This window comes from Molothrus ater, chromosome 1 (genome assembly GCF_012460135.2).
Source record: "Molothrus ater isolate BHLD 08-10-18 breed brown headed cowbird chromosome 1, BPBGC_Mater_1.1, whole genome shotgun sequence".
Lineage (NCBI taxonomy): Eukaryota > Metazoa > Chordata > Aves > Passeriformes > Icteridae > Molothrus > Molothrus ater.
Genome location: NC_050478.2, coordinates 99,747,285 through 99,767,237, shown reverse-complemented (window position 1 = coordinate 99,767,237; position 19,953 = coordinate 99,747,285). Strand labels below are relative to the sequence as shown.

At 39.8% G+C, this 19,953-nt stretch overlaps 1 protein-coding gene across 6 annotated transcripts; it reads right to left on the bottom strand.

The window, feature by feature from the left end:
* Positions 1–329: 329 nt before the first annotated feature.
* FAM210A (family with sequence similarity 210 member A) lies at positions 330–19,762 on the bottom strand. 6 transcript variants are annotated; one of them, XM_054516803.1, is made up of 6 exons: positions 19,408–19,546; positions 7,188–7,295; positions 5,887–5,980; positions 5,508–5,790; positions 3,332–3,443; positions 330–2,290 (listed from the first exon to the last, which is right to left on the bottom strand). In XM_054516803.1, exons 3-6 carry the CDS (start codon positions 5,954–5,956, stop codon positions 1,958–1,960), a joined length of 798 nt encoding a protein of 265 aa, XP_054372778.1. In that variant the 5' UTR covers positions 5,957–5,980; positions 7,188–7,295; positions 19,408–19,546; the 3' UTR covers positions 330–1,957. The 6 variants fall into 6 exon arrangements, with proteins under 6 accessions (XP_054372778.1, XP_054372775.1, XP_036234558.1 ...); XM_054516800.1 differs by lacking the exon at positions 19,408–19,546 and adding an exon at positions 19,748–19,762 and having other exon boundaries at positions 5,508–5,980; XM_036378665.1 differs by lacking the exon at positions 19,408–19,546 and adding an exon at positions 19,602–19,679 and having other exon boundaries at positions 5,508–5,980.
* Positions 19,763–19,953: the final 191 nt, after the last annotated feature.

Sequence of the window (19,953 nt, the reverse complement as noted above, 5' to 3'; positions counted from 1 at the left end):
AACACTGGAGTGGTCACAGGCCGGCTGGGCAAGGGGAAGGGCAAGAAGAGGTGCTGTAATGAACAAGTTCTACCACGCCTCAGGGCTAAAAACTCATCCCAGGACACCAAGGTGCCCCTGTGCAATCCCTGCCGTGTGTAAGTTGCACTGAAAGGGTCCCATATGTGGCCCCAGACTGAGAGTGACCATGCAACGTTACCGGGGCACACTTCAGGCCTTGCAGGGTCCTGCAGGACATGGGTAACACTGCCCCCAAAAGTGGGAAATCAGAAGAAATGCCAACATCAGAAGACTGTGTGCAGGGGGACAGTAAGAAAAGCAGACTAAAAGAGAGAAACAAAATAGAATCTATTAACTCTAGTCCTTAACAGTAGTATGTAGCAGTGTAAGAGTTCACAGAAATATTTTTTTTAATAATTTTATCAGAAACATGGCACTTTACATCTTCAGGTCACTGAATATACAATGATTATTCCTCACAACATCCCTGTGAGGTAGGCATTAGATTGCAGTTACTATTTAACATGTGGGCAGAGGCAGAGAAGTATGTAATGAATCCTGCACAATTAAGTTAATGAAGTTCAACTCACTTAAACATGGAGAAGCCCTCAGTGACTTGAATGAGAACAGGACAATGGGGCACAGCTGATACTTCATCAGCTATATTTTTTTCACTCCAATCCATTGCAATGCTCAGGGTCCAACTCTATTGCTTCCCCATATCCCCCTGAAAAAAAGCACCTTTGTTAAACAACTTACACATGCTGAGTTGCTACAAAGTGAGATCTGTAGTAGAAATAGGAAAAACAGACTTCAATTCAGCCTACATTTGAATAAAACTGAGAGAAGTTTGCCTGCCCAGCCAAATAAACATTTTCAACTTTAGTCCTTTATGACATCTGAGACAGCATTTCAGCCTTCAGGTATGAATAAGTGTTTGCTTGACTTAATCTAGGGGAAAAAGTTTGGTAGACTGTGATTGCTGTCTCAGACATCATGCCTATTTTAGTCAAATTGTTTTACTGAGGGAGGAGGAACTTTGGGGTTCTTTTAACTCTAACTTTCCACGTGTTTAAAAAGCCCCTAGTATAGCAATTTCTCAAAAAAACTTTTCTTTCAAATTTTTTTTGTTTCAAAAATGAAACAGAGCAGGTTTGTAAACTTTAACACAATGAACAAATCCTAGTGTTTAATATACAATTATTGATTTTAATGACTTTGTACTGTAAATCAACTTCAGGAAACAAAGTATACTTGACAGTATGGCTACTGTGATTAACTCATCTTCCTATAGCTTTCAGTTGAGATTTCTGAAGAGATGCACTGTTCAAGAAAGATTCATAGTCTCAGCCCATAAACCACAGCAGCCTGGCTGAAGCCAAGGAAGCCATTGTAATGAATTCCTGCTGAGTAGCTCATCCATCAATTCCTTCATGTGCAGTATCAGTGACAATGGTCTGCTCCAAATCGAGAGATGATCACGATTGAAGAGGCTTGGGTCCACATGCTCTAAAAATCTAAACATGCTGCTCTTCCCAACAGAGAAATCTTCATTCTTATTTAATGGAAGACTCAGTCTAGTGGAACCATGGCTGTGCACTATGATGGGAGAAGAACAGAGTAGTGGCTCTTGGCAGAAATTGTCTTCATTTTGAGGAAGAGGGTGTGGGAAAAAAAAAAAAAGAGGGAAGAGTAATTCTTAACATTATTACCAAGGGACATGCTAACTTCTAATCTGAGATTCACTTTTCCTTCTGAAAATTGAAACTTTTAGGTCACAACCTCTTCCCCAAGGAACTTTAACCTTTAAATCCATGTAGCAATTGTCGTCTCCAGAAAAAGGGTAAAAAATATAAAAGAAAAAAAAGAAAAAAAGCTCAGAAGTGCACTTTGCATATCCTGCCTCACAAAGGGTTAAAGTGCTAAGTTTGATATATCCAAAAATTAAGCATCTCTCCTACTCCTTTATTTTTTTAAATGAAACTTTCTCTTTGGTTTCTTGTATCTTCCCTGTAATTTTATCCTTCGTTTCCTCCATCTTCTCTGTAATTTTATCCTTTGTTTCCCCCATCTTCTCCGTGATTTTATCCTTTGTTTCCCCCATCTTCTCTGTAATTTTATCCTTTGTTTCCCCCATCTTCTCTGTGATTTTATCCTTTGTTTCTTCCATCCTGTCTTGTAGGTATTCCTTTACTGGTGGTGGTGTGGACATGTAGCCGTGCTTACGTAGGTATTTAACAGTGACAGATGTTCCTCCCAAAGTCACAGTGTATCTGGCAGGAGTTGCAATCTTAAAGAAACCAAAGAATACACCACATAGATAAAATAGGAAAATAACATCCAGCAAAAGGTATTTTTTTATGTTGAAAATCTATTTTGACCAGTGTCAGATTCTAAAGATATCTTCAATTTATAAGGAAATAAGCCAGTTTACAGCGCATCCCCTAGAAATGCATACTGTTTACTTAAAGTATCATTTTGTCAGAGCCAGCAAGGGCATTAGACCACCCTTAAATAAACTCATCAACACACAAACCCTCCCTGTGCAGCTTGTAGACAAGTATTCGGCATCTTGATGCAATTCAGAACAGACTGCATGTGAACACCGAGTTTCTTCCAACACTTCCAGATCTCCCAGCTATAACAACATCTTTATATTTAACTGTATTTATTTATTGGTCTCTTTTAGGCAAAGGAAAAGTTGGAAAGAGTCGTACTTTCACACTTTGTTTGGGAAAGTAACCCCTTTGAAAACAGGCAAGAAGGACATCACTTTTAGAAACAAAACAAATTGAGTGGCACGTACAGCAAATACTGTACCTTGTTTTTGAATGGTCTGACATGTTTCAAGTTTCCCAAACACAGACTTTGCACATATAAAGCAATAAAAGGAAACCCAAAGCTGAATATAAGTAATTGATTCAAATGACAATGAAAATACTTGAGAGTGATGGACATCTAAGGGGAAGACAAAAAATCATTTAGGATTAAAATAACTGTCCTTTTATCTGAAATTCATTGAAGTGTTTAGATTTAAACTCTTTGTCCCTGCTAATTATGTCAGGGATACAGAAGAATAACTTAACTGTCATCTCAGAAGGCTGCAATACTTCTGCAGCAAAGAAGTTATTTTAGAAATACAGATAGACTCCTTGAAGGAACACAGGACACATATCAACTTGCATGGGACTATTTTTACCACAAAATGAATGCTTAAGTACACGTAGGTATCGAAGAAAGCTAATTAATTCTTTCTGCTGTAAACAAGTAAACCCTGTTTAGTTCACCAGGCAAGACTTAGAGCTTATTTACAAACTATAATTATACTTACTTTATACAATGCATATGCAGTTAGTGCATTTCCACTCTGGGAATTTTTCAGGATGTCTACTACGCTGTCTGGTAAGCCAATCAGCTCTAGGAATGGAACGACATTCACCCCACTATAAAAGAGAAAAACATTGGTAACTTGAATGGGAATTTGAAACCTGAACAGTAATTTAGAGTACTATTTCTTTATTACACAAACTTCATAATTTGAAAACAAAGTGGTTTTTTATCTAAGCAATAAACTTACAAGATTTATGTTTCTGACCATAGGAAAATTAATGTTCTTTTCAGCATTTCAAAAGGTGACCCATTTATATTATCTCTGTTGGATGGAATGGTTTCTAACTTACCTGTGTCCCAGTTTATGTTTGAGGTAAGAAGATGTAATGGTGATAAGACAGCTACTCAGGTTCCAGCTGTGCATGTTCAATTTCATGCTCTGTTTTGCCTAAAATTACCTTCTTTTTCTATTAAAATTTCAGACAATGCTCTCCATTCACTTCTAAATATATCAAACATGGAATGTGGCAAAAGAAAAGGAAGCAACATGTTACATAGACAAGACTTCAGGGGCTCTGTGCTCAGTTCTTCTACTGTTTCAATATAAGCTGTCGAGATGGTGGAGGGAGCTCCTATCACAATTTCTTTCTATTTGACATCCAGGAAAACACCAAAAGAGAAAGGAAAGCTCATCTTTATATTATAGAAGAAAGCTACACACAGTTATAGAAGACCTGAGTTTCCAATATTTTCTATTTCTATCTAATATTTTAAGCATTCTTCTGAGCATGCAATCACTTTAGCATCAAGAACAGTAACAGACAGTAATTTACCAACAGTTACTAGAACCTACAGTCTGAGTAGAGAGTAGGGAATTCCCAGAGTAGAGAATGGAGATCTAGTAGGAGCTGAAAGACAGCTCTAACTGTGCCATTTCATAAACAACTGCTGTTTAGTCTTTATGATCAGTCATTCTGAGAGTTATTTTTCCACTTCAAGAGAGCACTGCTCCTGTGATATAACAAACTGAAGCTTTGTTATAATTAGTTTAATTAGTTTCTAGTTGAATATTTCAGTTGTTTTCATCTGCCAAATATCTCCTTTAGCAGCAGGCTTAGGAGTTTCAAGAAAAGTAATCTTCACTCAATGTGAAATGCCTGGACATAAGCATCAACCTGAATTTATTCAAAGCAAAATATTTTTACAGTTCAAGACCTTTATTCCTCTGACATGAGCTAAATTTAGAATGACATTTGGATCTATAGCTCCCAGAAAGGGCAATTATGCCAGCTGGTTAGAGTAACTAAAACAAACACTTGTGCAGTAAGGCATTCTGATGTCAGAGTTCCATCCTTGCCACCACAAACCCCGTTGTTTCATGCTTTCTATTATTAAATATACAACACCAGCAGTCCAGAGATAAACATTTGTTTATATTTAGCAAACTATTTCCAGATAAATAAAACCTCTTTCATCTGAACTAGCAAACTAGCAGCTCATAATTGATGTAGTAGTTTTTTCTGATAAATGCCATTTTCCAGAATTGTATCTAGCATATGCTGTAACTAAAAAAACCCCTAAAATTAGAATACTTAGTTTATATCTTTTTTTTTTAACCACACAAATATTTAATTTCCAATTAAAAACTATGGTCTACAGCAGCAATTTTTTCAGTGGATGGCAGGAAAGACAGGAAACAGAAACAAAAAAGGAGGGGATACACATTGTGAACAGCTAAGGGAGGTAAATCCATGAAATGAAAATCCAGTTATGAGGAAGGACTGGGGATGAAGTCCAAGGGCAAAAAAAACGTCTATAAAGATCTCAACTAGCCATTCATAATCAGGATTCCAAATCCCTATCTTTACCTTTTGAGAGATTACTAATAATTTCAATGCTGTTTACATCCATTCATCATTTTGGAGAGATGAGCATTCCTGTAAATGTCAGCACCATACCTGGTACACAGCAATAACTGCATGGTAATAGTATCTACATGACACTCTCATGAATCCTATATACTTCCAACATTAACCTTATGCTTTAGTCAAAAATGTAGCTACATTTCTCTTCTAAGTATAAAGGCACTTTTTAACAGGCAATAATAATTTATATGTCCATTCACTAGATCTCAATTCAACCATGGTATTAGGCACTGCAACAAAATACCAACTTACTTCATGGCTGCATAGTAAAAGGATCCAAACCATACACTGGAAGTCACAAGGTGCACCGGAACCATGACTTTCCCATACTGCTTAAAAGTTTTCTTGAACCTCTGAACAAGACTAATTGATTTATCTTGTAATGGATCAGGTTCTGAAGTATCTGACTCTGCAGGGCTCTGCTTGGGCGCATCAGTGGCCGAAGGCAAAGGATTTCTCTCTTCTGGTACTTTGTGAGAAGTGTTTGCTGGCTGTGATGAAAAAGCAGTTTTCTTTGAGGCAAAGTGAGCTGCACCTGCATGAAGACATCGTTTAGGAGGGTCCAGTGCCAGAATCACTTTGCATCCCACATTAGGCAGCACAGACTGTCCTTTTAAGCACTGAAACACACCAGTGCGAGGGAAGAACCAACACGTCCCATGTGCCAGCTGAGATGCAGAGTGGAACAGACTCCGCTGCATTTTGGAGAAGTGTGGATGAAGTTTCTATAAAGAAGAAACAAGAGTAAACAAACAGCATTTCAGTGGTGTGATTTCTACTTGCTCCAATGCCACTTACAATTCCCAAATTTTAAATGGCTTTCTATTCTACTTTAAAGAGGTTTTCCTTATCTTTCTTTGCAGAAATAGTTACGTTCTGGAATGAAGGAAATAATTTTCTCAGCATTCTGAACTAAAATAGTCCCTTCACATAACATACTCTGCTCCTCACTGCTAAAATGATCGCAGTACTGCCAAAAAACATTCTTAGGAGTTTAGGAATCTACTTACTTCTACTGCTTTTATCTACATAACCTGGCACAGCCATTGAAAAGTTACCCTTAAACTTCACTTATAGTAGCATCTGATAACTTGAGTGAACCTTGAGCGTACATAAATGCATTATAAATTCACTGAAGTAAGTGCAATTAAAATTTATTTTTGGTGTCAGTGGATTCTTAGTTTTGGTAAAATTTTTCATGTTCTATATTATTTTCAATAGAAGTTCATAAAATTGAAAAAGTCCAATAGAAATAATTATGAATGATCAAGCAATAGCCTAAATAGTAACAAATGTAACTGTAACAGTCTGTCAGTAACACCTGTCAGGAAGGAGGAAGGTACTGTTGAATGTCATATATTAACATGAGCAAAACTGAATTGCAATTTTCCAAACATTGCAATGCAAAGAATATTTTAAAACTGTGGAATAACCCAGTTAACTTTATGATTTTTAATACTTACCAATTACTCCTGAAAGTTCGAAATAACTATTGAGAGCTTCCCCACAAAGAAGAAAGGAATTTAGTTTTGCATGCATAGACATCAAGAAATAATTTTTACCCCCTAGAAAGCATGCTTTGAAATTGTGAAATACTCTTTCCTTTCCTTTATTCAATGGTTGCAAGTTACAGAACTAGCACTCCTTCCCTTCTAAAAAAAAAGGTGATGCTAATTGATGTAACAAATGCCACTTAAGTTAGTTACATTACAAGTTTTGTACATTACTAATGCTTTTCCATTTTTATTTGTCACAATTCTTTATCCAAACTAGAAATCACTGAAATTTAATTGAAACATCATATATGCTTTCTCTTCACCTTAGATATATGCCAGGTGCTTTAGCAGTGAATTTTTCTAGGCTGCAGAAAATGATCAATACTTCCTAACACAGGAGGAAGTTTAAAAAAAAAAAAAGTGAAACCATACATACCCTTTATTACTTTCTAGATATGGTAAGGTGTGTATCTGCAAAAAGTTGCAACTCTTCCAATAGTTCCCCACCTTTCAAATATATGTCTTGAACACATTGAGGCCCCTGCTAAAGTGAAAAAAAGGCACATTTAGAGAAATAGCAACAAGAGCAAATTAATCCCATGAAGATTTATTTCTGGTCAGCCTGAAACCTTGCAACTGAAGAGTTATTGGTGTAAATTCCCTTTAGAATACTGACATGCTAATGGGAGAATTTTTTCTGTGTAGTTTTAGAAGTTCCTCAACTTTGAATTACTGTTCTCTTCCAAGAGAGGAAAGTTTCATAATCCAAATGGATCTGTTGGAACAGTCCTGCCTGTATGTTTTCTAGGTAGTTTTATGCTACTGTTGTACTTCACTTAATGGAAATTACTAGAATTACAATGTTTGATGTGGGGAGAAGACGAATTCCCAGGTTTCGAACTCCCTGGGAACCTCTGCATCGCTTGTGACACACAGCCACACACTTTTGTTGAACTCCTGCTAACAGGAGGTACTGCATCAATGGGGAAAAAAGGAACTTGTGTCTATATATGAAGCAGTTACTCTGTCCTGTTGACAGAGTATGAACTTGGTGGGAGTCAGGAAGTGCTGCTGCTGCTCATGGAGCAGTAAATCAGCTACAGGTACTGGCTCTCCACAACTCAGTTTTCTGTAAGACTTCACTGGAAGCAGCAATTGCTTGTGGTATCTCTAGTTTTACAAGAAGCAGAGATTCTTGCTTACTTCTGAAATCCAAATGCAATTGCTTCTCAAAACAAGAAGTAGTGAAAACACTCAGTAAAACTCAAGTGTTCAGATGGCACTCTATCATACACCAACTACTTAACTGATTTATAGAAATTGTAACAACAAACTTGGAACATGACAATTGCGTTCCTTGCCTACTGCCACTTACAGTTCTTTCCTGAGGGATAACGTTCTCTACAGAGAACTGTTTTCCTCTCTCACTAATAGTACACAGCACTGAGTGTCTGCCCTAAGTAGATTTTCTCAATATCCAGCCAGCAGACTCAGCAAAAGGCATCCACCTATGGGAATTGGAGGCTCTTGAGTCAGACTTCTACTGTTCACCAGTACCCTATTGAAAAATACCTGGTTCAAACAAGCTTTGCAAATTGCAGCATGGGGGAAACCATAACTTTGAATAATTTATGTTATTAACAGGACACTGCATTCCAGCAGCCTTGGGAAGAGATCATTCTTCAGCATAGGACTGAGAAGCTGAACAAGCATTTCTGAATTTTCCCATTCCTTGTAGTGTATTTACAGCAGCACTTCTCAGAGCACTGTTTCTAGGTTTTGCATTCTAGCACTGTCCCAGCACCTCTGACCCAGCACAGTGGCTGCAGAACATCTGGGGAGGAAATGGTTCCATTCTCCTGAGTGTGGGTCACCACTGTGTCCAATGCTTGTCAGGCAGCACATGACACTGCTGTGATCAGTAAATGAGTTTCAAGGTCTTTGCTCACCGAGTTACATGCACCATGTAAAACTTAAAAATAGAATGTCACCAATGGCTTTAGAGCAGAGAAAGTTTTGGGGCTATTACAAGACTTTCCATGCCACTTTTTGTTCCTGCATTCTCAGATGGACTTGAAAGTCATTAATTAAAGGCTTTTCTTCTCCATGATGCATGACCTGGCAGGTCAAAAGGAATGTTATCTAAACATCTACAGTAGACCCTGAAGAGGTTTTGCACCTTGTAAGCAGATAGTATGGTTCTAGTTGAAATTCTGCATAACTGCTTACTGGTTGTTTCTCCACTTTACAATGTGGAGAAGCACAATAGCTTGATAGATAAGGAAAGGGTAAGATATGACAGTGCTTATGTTTGAGAGGATAAAAGAAAACATCTTTTGAAACAAGGTAAAAATTTTCCTAATGACCTTACTGTGTTTCACAGGGAAGTGCTTTGCTTATTTAAATGAACAAAGGAGAGACCTTTTGAAGTGTTGGTACATTGAATATTACACTGCTGTCCAGAAGCACTGGCATGAGGGAACTATTATAACGGTTACAGCATGATGTAGGAAAGGCACATGAATAAAGGAACACATTAATACAGCATACACTTTGTAAATTAATTTTAAAGAAACAAATATTTTTAAAGGGGTGATGGGTGCAGCTGCTCAATTGTACTTTAGTTACTTGGCTCAACAATGCAAACAAATTTTTATCAGGACATATAAAGCACACAATTATTATGGTTGGAGATCCAAATAAATATGAAACTAACTGTTTCATCCCTCTAAAACATGAGATGAATACAGAGAAACTTGTCATTTAAGAAAATTAGTGAGAGGAAGTTCCTAAAACCCTGTGCACTCAACAGGCAGCAGGAAGTGTGTCAACCTATGGATTTGAGACACAATTTCTTCTCCAAGCATAACACCTCTCAAAGAAATTACTGGAGCTACAAAAGCTATACAACTGCCCCTGTAACTTTAGGTTGTTAAAAACACTCAGATTCTAAGGAAGTCAGGGCAGTAACCTGTGAATGTTACCCACAATTGCACCTAGTGACTTTGAAAAGTTGCTTCTTCATTTTAGTGTGTTTAACCTGTTTAACATTTTTCCTGCTGTTACATCATGCTGCAAAGATACAGAAAAGGACAAGAAGGTACAAGCTCCAAATACCAAGGTGAGAAAGCACTTATCTGTGGGGTGGAGCAGGGGAGCAGGGGGAAAGGTGTTTTAAAGCATCTTAGATTACTTTATTAGTTTTTTCTTAAAAATGCCACAAAGAAAAAAAAATCTGTCTAAGGACAAATATAACTCAAGTTCTCTGCTCCAAGAATTCCATGTGGTCAGTCACAGAATAGATATCAGCTACAGAAACCATGAAATGCTACACAGACACTTGTGATATGGTCTCCTCTTCAGCACTGTCACATCCCAGCTAACTATTTAGTAGGATCTCCAGCAGACTGTAAATTGAGCTGTAGAGATATTGGCTGTTCAAGACAAACTCCTGGTTGGGATTCTTGGACATCCACATAATTCCTAAAGGCACCCCTGTCTCGTGGTGAGCTGTTAAGAAGGCCTCTGACATCAAGGGAGTACTCTAGGGGCCTCTTAAGGAAAAGGACAGATCAGCTTCTCACTGCAGTGCTGAAGGTTTTGGTTAGGAAACTTCTGTACTCGTGCTATAATTCAGATCAGCTTTGGCATGAATCTGATATACTACAAGAGCATCCTAGCTCTTGCATTTGCTCTACTTTCCAGTGATAATTAGGAAGTAGATTTGCTTTTATTAGATTTGCTTTTTGTTCCCGAGAACAAAAAAAGTTCAGGAATTTTAAATGCCACAGAGCTGGTTTATGTGACTGTCGCAAACTCATTGGCTTTGGATGTGCGCTAACACGTTCTATGCAAAAAAAAACTCTAGGAGATCTTTGGAAAACACAGAAGTAACAGGCCTGGCCAATACAGGTATGGCAAAGGCTGCTGTGGATATTTACTGTTGGAAAGAGAAAATGTGTCAGATACTGTCAGATGAAACTTTCATCAGGATAATTTGTCTAAAAATGGTTATCCTGCTACATTTAATGTTTTTTGAGTTATCAGAAAAATTAAAATATAAGAAGTTGGCAGTGCATAAAAGATGGCAAAAACTTAAGTGTTAAGTTCATTTGTAAAAGAGGTCAGAAAGCATCTGAGGGAATTGAGGGTATAGTATATGTAGAGAACACTGGATTATTTTCTCAGTTATACCAGAAACACTCTGGACACAATATGTAAATATGGATGACTTTAAAGCATTTTCACTTGTTCTGTTACTGTTTAAAAAAAGAACATTAATTATACCACAGGAGAGTTCCCAATGAAAATCCATGAGCTTTTTCTACTCCCAAGGCACCTTTCTATGGAAATAGAGAATTAATTTACATTCTTGTCATATTTAGTGTAAAATCTAGAAAACTTTGAGAATTGTGTGTGGCAGACACAGCAGAATTTAGAAACAAATCAAGTTTTCAGAAATCCTTTTCAACTCATCTTTCAGATGGCATAAAAAGCAAATACAGAGCTCTCATCCAAGCAGCTCAGTTTAATAAACAACACCACCATACTGCTTACTTTTTTACTAAACATAATAAAAAACCTCCAAAGCTTGTTTTCAGATTTAACTTGTTCTTTTCAAGAACTCATTGACAGCATATATAAAAAAACCCCCAAAACTGATTTTGCCAAGCTTATAAACCAAAATAAGAAAATAGGAAAACCACAATTGAACTGAAAACATATATGGGTATCCTAAAAGTGTGGGAACATATTTTAAAATAATTTTAAGACTAGTTCAATACATGCAAAGCATTGTTTTTCTTAAATTGAATGTAAAATAAAACTATAAACCTCTTGGTAACTGGAAAGGGTTGGTACAGCATGGAGTCACTAAGCATGGATAGGAAAGTGGCAGTGCACAGGGACTTTTTATGCTTTGTATTAATACCTTGAGTGCATGAATGAACGTTTAGAATTTCTATTTTGATCTTTACTACTTTTGCAGTATTACTCAAACTATCTGTTATTCATTCTAAACTAAGAAAATTGCTTATAATTTGAAGTTTGGGCATCATTAGCTGTGTGGTTTTGTCTACCACTCAGGACTGTCTGAAAATATAACACCACATTTTAGGTTAAAGGGAGTAATGCAAAATAAGTCACAGTGGAATTTATTTAAAACTTGGTAAAATCATGTTAAAAAGGACAAAAGACTAAACCTTTGCAGACAGACAACTCTAAAGCATTAGCCCCAGCCTACCTCTACACTATTTTCACTTAGTAAATGCTATGCTATAACTGATCATATTATTACAACTCATACTGCTAAGTGGAGATAAGACAACAACTTTGTTACTCTTATTTTACCTAAACTACTCTTCTTGCTAAAACACCCTGAGCAAAATCAAAAAAGTAAAATAAACTTTTTCACAGTCCTTATACACTGAGTAATCTTCACTGCTACAGTCTTCGATACTCAAATATTAAAAAGGACAAGAAGAAGTAGCTTTAGGAAGACTAAAAGATATTGCAGACATGTGTAAAGTCTGCACACTGGATTCAGAGGACAAAATAAGCAGGAGAACATAATGCAATGCCTGTGTGTTCAATTATACATCTGGAATGCTAAACAGGAGCCTTAGCACAGTCAATATGTCCATGGTAACTCCATTTCCCTCTGGGATGGAAAGTACTGGATCTTAAGGTTGCATGTAGCTGACCATTATATGAAAATGTGAATGCTCTCTCTCAAATGCTTCTAAAAGAAAGGATCACAATCAGCTGTACTGCTTTCTGCTCTTCAGAACTGTTTTTAATAACTGGTGCTATTCCATCTGTTACCGCTGGTTCCTTCTTTCACAAGTTTCGTTCTGCCCTCTACTGAATTTTTACGTAAGTACAACTCAACAAAAAGGTTTCTGCTGTGTATGACTCCATCCAACAAGTGCTGCTGGATCATCCTCTGTATCAGTTCCAAAGCCTCTCAGATTATAGGCACGTGTCAAGGAAAAAATTGGCTTTTAAAGTGCTATCTGGTTTGATTTTTTTTTGGTCCATTTGTCACTCTACAGACATGTCTGCAATAAGCAAGGCAGAGAAATTATGCTTATAGATTGCAACTAAGCTTAAAAATAGGCATATTATATATCTATGCTAAAAAAGGCCAAAAAAAGCCTTATGTTAGTTAAAAGCAGGGGCTGTATTAATCTGCTTCTTCACACTACCTTCCACTTTAGGCTAATGATCAAACTAAGATCTGATTCTCTTTCTACTCCACTTACGTAGTAACTTTCTGAATCCAAAGGTATCAGTAGTTCATTGCTCCTAGAACATTTGTGGTTGTCTCTCAGAGGGTTTCCAGCCACAGGGCCTTGCCATGCAGGTGTGGGGGCTGTAGGGGCATGTGTGTAGTGGTCTGGTGCACAAACCAGTGGAAAGCTTCCTCTGGATAACTAACAGGGGCTGGAAAGGGACTTCACATAAGCAAGCCTCAGATCAGCAGTTTCCTGCATATGACTCTGAACTCCCTCAGGAAAAAAAAAAACAACCCACAGCTGAACTGATGAGGGGTTAGATGCTAAAACACGAACAAAAAAATACACAGATCAGTTTTCTACACTTCATCAAAACATTATTTGAGAAGCTCTTAGGATCTTCCCTCTCAATAGTACATTGTATTTTATTTGACGAATTCCTCACCTCTTTCAACTCACTGAGAATCTAAAGTGTTTTGACTCTACACTTTAACAGACACTGAAATGCACTGGAAATATGGTTATTAGTTCTATGTTCAGAGCTCAGATATTTCTTTTATGATGAAATTCAGAGCTGCAGTGCACACTCATTTTCACTAATAGAGTCATCAATGAGAGTCAAAAGGTTGCTGCCAAAAACTGAACTCTTGCTCAAGACTTCTTGCTACTTGCAACTTGGATTCTAGCAGCCAAGTTCATTTTTTAATTCATAGCTTTTCTGGTCACTCAGCACATCACTGATATAGACAGTGTGGATTATAATAATTAATATTTAAAGTCTTTGGAATTGTAATAAAATATTTTTTAATGAAAAATGTAATGAAACAATTAGAGACACACTGCAGATACAGTGACTTTTACAAAAACAGATGGTGCTGACACAAATAAAGTTCAGCCTTTTTTGCCTAGATCTGTTGGGTTTGTGCAGCAAGGCTCTGGTGGAGGGTGGGCTATACGGGTGGTTTCTTTGAGAAGCTGCCAAAAGCTTCCCACATGTTTGAGAGAGCCAATGCCAGCCAGCTCCAAGAGAGACTCACTGCTGGCCAAGGCTGAGACCATCAGTGATGGTGGCAGAGCCATGGCATAACATGGCTAAGAAGGAAAAAAAAACTGTTGCAGAGATGTACTTGAGGCCAGGAAAGAGCAGAGTTGAGAACATGTGAGAGGAACAGCCCTGCAGACACCAAGGTCAGTGAAGGAGGAGGGAGAGGTGCTGCAGGCACAGGAGCTGAGACAAGCCAGCAGCCTGTGGTGCAGACCACGGTGAGGGAGCCGTGTCCCTGCAGCCCATGGAGGTCCAGAGAGGAACAGAGATCCACCTGCAGCCTGTGCAGGAGCCCATGCCAGAGCAGGTGGATACCAGGAGGAGGCTGTGACCCTGTAGGAAACCCACACTGAAGAAGGTCCTGTAAGAAGAGGAGTCCATGCTAGAGCAGGTTAGCTGAGAGGACTTGTGATTCCATAGGGGATCCATGCTGGAATGGGCTACTCCTGGAGGACTGCACACAGTGGAAAATGACCCACACTAGAGCAGTTAATGAAGAACTGCAGCTCATGGGAAGGATTCGTGTTGGAGAGGTTTGTGGAAGACTGTCTGCCATGGGAGGGACCTCCTGCTGCAGCAGGGGAAGAATTTTCCCCCTGTGGAGGAAGCAGTGGCAGAGAAAACACGTGAGGAATGGATTGTAACCCCCTTCCCTGTCCTCCTGTGCCACTGAGAGGAAGAGCAGGGAGAGAACTGGGAGTACAGTTAAACCGAGTAAGGAAGGAGGAGTGCCAGGAAGAAATGTTAGGATTTGTTTCACCTCTCATTTCCGTACTCTGATTTGACTGGTAATAAATTCAATCAATTTCCCCACATTGGGTCTGTTTTGCCCATGACAGCAAGTGATGACTGATCTCTCCCTGCCCTCACCTCAACTCAAGAGCCTTTCATTGTATTTTCTTTTCCCTGGCCAGCTGAGGAGGGGAGGGGTAGAGCAGCTTTGGTGGGCACCTGACATCCAGCCAGAGTCAAACTACCACACCAGACTACAGAATACAATCTTAGATATTCAAATACTTTATCATGACTAATTATAAAAGGCATTTATTAGGAATATGCTTAAACCTTGATCTTAGAATCAGCTTTGTACAGCCTTCTGCCCCACCTTCCACGGTGACTACCAAACCTGTTTCCTTTCTAGCCTTGATAAATGCCATTTTTGCCACCTTGGATCTTTCCAGGTCTTGCCTCATTGTTGTTTCTTCTCTCTATAACCCAACAGCAAGCAACAGTACTATCTGTAATAATACATTAAGGGCAAATTATATGATGTAATAATTTTATAAGACACTTAACAAGCTCTAAGTACCAAGTCTTTTACTCATCAAATTCACCCAAAATGCTTCTAAAGATGCCCAGAAAACATTCTCAAGGAAGAACTCTGGAGCCTTACAATTAGAAACAAAGTAGGAATAAAAGTAAACCAGCGTGAAACTGGAAAAAAAACATCCCAGCTTCCGTAAAAACAGAATTCACAGTGGAAGCATTGGGTTCAAGATTTTTTCTTTTATTCTCTCACCACATTTATTTCACACTTTCAAACACTGAAAAGCTGTCATTTTTCCCAGCAAAAAATACAGAACGTTCATCTTTCAGCAGAATTACTGTTGGCAGACATTCACTTCCAGTACAAATCTTTTCTAAATATTCAAAGTAAGTGCTGAATTCTCTGTTGTGAATTCAAATTTCTCCATATGGGGAAATATGTGCAGTATCAATCAGAATATCTTGAAAAATTATGTGTGAAGAGGCTGATCATAACATTTACAACACACACACACTCAAAACCAGTCTTCATCTAATTTTCAGTAAATGCTATTCCCAACATCTCTACAAATGAACACGAACAGTTCTTATAAAAGAAATATTATTTTTATTAAGGTCTTGGTACCTGAGTGGCTACACCTTCTTGCCCATTATTCAAGTTTACTGCCTTACACAGCATTTCTTGCACAGAGGCATGCAAACAACAAAATTAACCCATCTACAAGTGTCTGAAAGTGCATCAGATTAGAGAGCTTTACACCAGAAGGAGCTCTGATGAGACTTTAGTATTAGAACCCTAATAACATTCCTATTCACAGTCTGAAGCAGCAGCATTACAACACTGCTGTATTCAGATTGGGAAAGGAATCCTGTGACTGCAACACTGCAGCCTTTGCAAGCACACTGCTTTCTGCCAGATGTCATCAACAAGGCCCAAGGCTTGTGGCTCAGCACAGAAAGATCTCTCATCAGAAAGTACTGTCCTATGGCCTGAGACAGCAGGAAGCAAAGGTTGCCATCTAATTTTAACACCAGTAAAGCCAGTTTTCAAATTCACAAAATATTAAGACAGAATAGTTAACTGCCTGGTTCACGCTGGGGCTAAGCACTACCACTGCAGTTAAAGGTAAGTGCTGTCACGTTTTACTAAAATCTTTCACCAGCCACTTTTGGAAGAGACTCACTGCATTTTTATTTCCAACCCACAAAATTAATCCATTGGAAAAAAAGTTATTGATTTGTTTTATAATTTTTTATGAGCACCTGACTGTATTAACAACCACTCCCTTGCTCCATCCCTCTCCTCAAGGACATGGCAAGTCCTAAAGAGCTGCAGGAGGTATCTGCTGCAATGTTCTACAAAGCCACAATCACAGCCACACAACTTGTTTGGTTTACATAAGAACTGTTACACAGGATCAAGGTCAATTTTCAGGACAAGATAAAACAGGAGATGCAAGGAATTAAAATTTATAGCCCATCTAAGTGTCCCTTTCATTTCCTGATGTGAACAAACAGAGCTTTACCATCCAGATGAATTTATTTCCAAGGGGCAGGGTCATGTCTGGAAACATAACAAAAAATGTGGCTCGTTTGAAGAGGATGAGAGGAAAACTGAGTGATGGAAGGCACTGGGCTACAAAGGGTTGGAGATTTTTAGAGGAAGCACAAAGTTCCAAACAGTAAATCCTACTGTGTAATGCTAATGCCTAAAAGAAGATGTGGCTTCAGTCTTTACCAGACAAAAAGTCCTAGGTAGGCACACCACTCCTGCCTGTCAGCACCTGCTTAAATCACAATTTTCTGGACAAAATTTAATATGGACAAAGCGTGTTGGACTTAACACACCTGTACTGGTACCTTCAAGACTCAACTAAATTTATGAAAATAGAATCACAGGTGTCATCAGAATAGATCATAAGGATTTTTTAACTGAATAATAACATTTTACTCTCACTGGAATTATACTGTCAGGGACAAAAAGAATAATGTGTGTTTTTTAGAGGTGTCACAATTCAAAACTCAAAAATTAGGAAAAAGTTCTGTAACTTAAACAGTGCTCTTTTTTGTTGTTGTTATTGTCCCACTGCACAATCCATTCATCTCAAGTAAAAAAATCTACCAGGGGCATACCATGACATAATAGTCATTAAGAATCTCTGACCCTGAGTTTGATCCCTGATCTAAAGTGATGGAACTGGGTAGTTACCTATCAGCATATCAAGGTTAAATCCTTATGATCCATTCTGATGACACCTGGCTGTCCAGGAAGATTCCCAGCAGGTTTTGGGCCAAGGTCTCAGTCCTTTCAGTGATTTCATTCCATTCCTAATACTGAAATATTGATGATTATGAATTTGCTTCAGCATCTAATTTTGAAAATAAGTTCATCTTCAGCTATCTGATTTAACACCAAAAAGAACTATGTTGGATTGTCTTTCCAACCTGCAGGACTAAACTGATTACAAGGAATTTGCTGAGATTCCATTAGCAGTTTTACATTTTTAAAAATCAGTGTTCTTCCTGCTCTTGTTGTTGAATTTCTCACGCCCTTGTCTTCAAGACTAGAAAAAACTCCCTGCAGATCCAGAAATGTGCCAAGATGCAAACTGAGGGCTCTTATCTGACATTAGGGGACATCAAGAACTCCCGTCCTGCAAAAACACCACGCTTCAGTTTCCAAGTGATACCTATGAGCATACACAAGAGGTGGGGTGGTTTACCTGCAGAAAAGACCATCTACAGCAGGAGAACTACACAGAATCTTTTAGAAACCAAACCAGATCAAAACTTTTCTTTCAGCTGCTATAGCCTGTGAAGCAGACCTGCACACAGTCACACCAGACAAGTCTTTAACTTCTTACGTTCCTTACAGACTCCTTAACAGTCTGAATTTATCTACTCAGTTTTTGCCATGTGGAAGCCACCTGATATCCACCTACCCAAATCACCAAATGATTTCTTTTTTTTATTCGCTGATGGAAGTGCCTTTTAGATAGTGAGTGCAATTCAGTAACGCTGCCACAAGGGTCAGTCGTGCCTTTTTTACCTCAAACAGCCATTAAACAGAAAAGGAGATCAACACCTGCTGTCACCCCACCTCCATGGAGATGGACAGTGGGGACATACTATCCTCTGTGCATGCAATTCCCACACTGAAACAGCTGCAAGTCACATAAGCACAGGCAGCAAAACACATTCCAAACGAGGAACCTGCGCCCTATCTCCTCCCAAAGCAGCAAAACTTTGGCAAACCATTTTATGTTTATACTTGTACCAGCAATGACACCTTGGGGTAAGCTGAAGAACACTTTCAGTTTAAGAACTGGCTTTGGTAAGGAATTCTAGGACACTTCGTGTACTGCTGTCCAATGTAATGTTTTCTTTTTCAGGACAGTTGGTAGAGGGAATTTTGTTAATAGACATTAGTGAGGCTGAAGTAGTTTGTAATAGCTGACATAGATCCATGTTTCACTTAACAGCCTTAACAAAAATTCTGATTACTTCTCTGACTCCCTGGATATATTTAATTAACAGGAGCGGATTACTAATGAGAAACATAACAGGGGACAATAAAACATTTGTACAGTCACTTCAAGCTTTCTGCAAGGACAAGACACAGGCATGTCTAGAAAAAGAACCCCCTTAAGGGACATAAGCCACCCGCGGTCCTTCAGTGGTAACATAGAACCACGGAATATGCTGACTTGGAAGGGATCCATCAGGATCATCGATGTCCTCTGCACGGCCAACTCCCGGCCCTGCACAGGACATCCCAAGAATCACACCTTGTGATTGAGACTGTGGCCAAACGCCTGAGCTCTGCCAGGCTGGTGCTGTGACCACTTCCCTGGGGAGGCTGCTCCAGTGCCCAGCCATCCTCTGGGTGAAGAACCTTCGCCTAACATCCAGCCTAAACTTCCTCTGACACAGTTTCGTGCCGTTCCCTCGGCTCCTGTCACTGGGCACCGAGGGGCCGGGATCGCCGCTGCCCTTCGTGAAAAAGTCACAGCCTGAGCTTCCCCCCCTAAATTCCTTCCTGTCCACCCAGATGCTGCAACAGCAGCCCACCGCGGAACACCCAGGCCCATCCAGCGTCACCTCCCTACCAGGAAATCTCTCTTTCCACCCCGCTTTCTTGGGTCGCGGCCGACATCCTTCAGCGCCGGGCAAGGCGGACTGGTCCAAGGGAAGGCAGCCGGGAGGAAGGCGCCAGCAGCCCAATCCCCCCACAAGCCGGGGCGGAGGGGGATCCCTCCCGATCCCGCGGGTCCCGCCGCTCCCGCCCCCGCCGCGCGGGTACCTCGTGCCGGGCCCGCGCCGCTCCTCAGGGGCCCGCGCGCCTCGGGCACGCGCCGGTGGCACCAACGGCCGCTCCCGTCACGCCCACCCCCCTGCGCTCCCCGCCCGCCCCGCGCAACGTGCGGCGGCGCCCGTCCCCGCCATCACCTTCAGGCCCGGCGGCGCCCGCCCACTGCGCAGGCGCGAGCACCGCCCCCTCTCTCGCACGGCCCCCTGGGACTCGTAGTCCCTCTGCCCCTGCTGGGACACCGCCACCTTTCACAGACCCAAGTTTGGAAGTGACCTTTAAGACCACCCTGCCCAATCGTCAGTCCGGCACTGCCACTGTGACCCCCTAACCCAAATCACCCGGC

Excerpts from the sequence above, each read along its gene's own strand:
- FAM210A (XM_054516800.1), bottom strand. The coding sequence starts at position 5,956 with ATGCAGCGGAGTCTGTTCCACTCTGCATCTCAGCTGGCACATGGGACG. Across the intron at positions 3,444-5,507 it reads TTTTACTATGCAGCCATGAA|TGGGGTGAATGTCGTTCCAT; the intron begins GTAAGTTGGTAT and ends TCTCTTTTATAG. Across the intron at positions 2,291-3,331 it reads CTGCATATGCATTGTATAAA|ATTGCAACTCCTGCCAGATA; the intron begins GTAAGTATAATT and ends GGTTTCTTTAAG.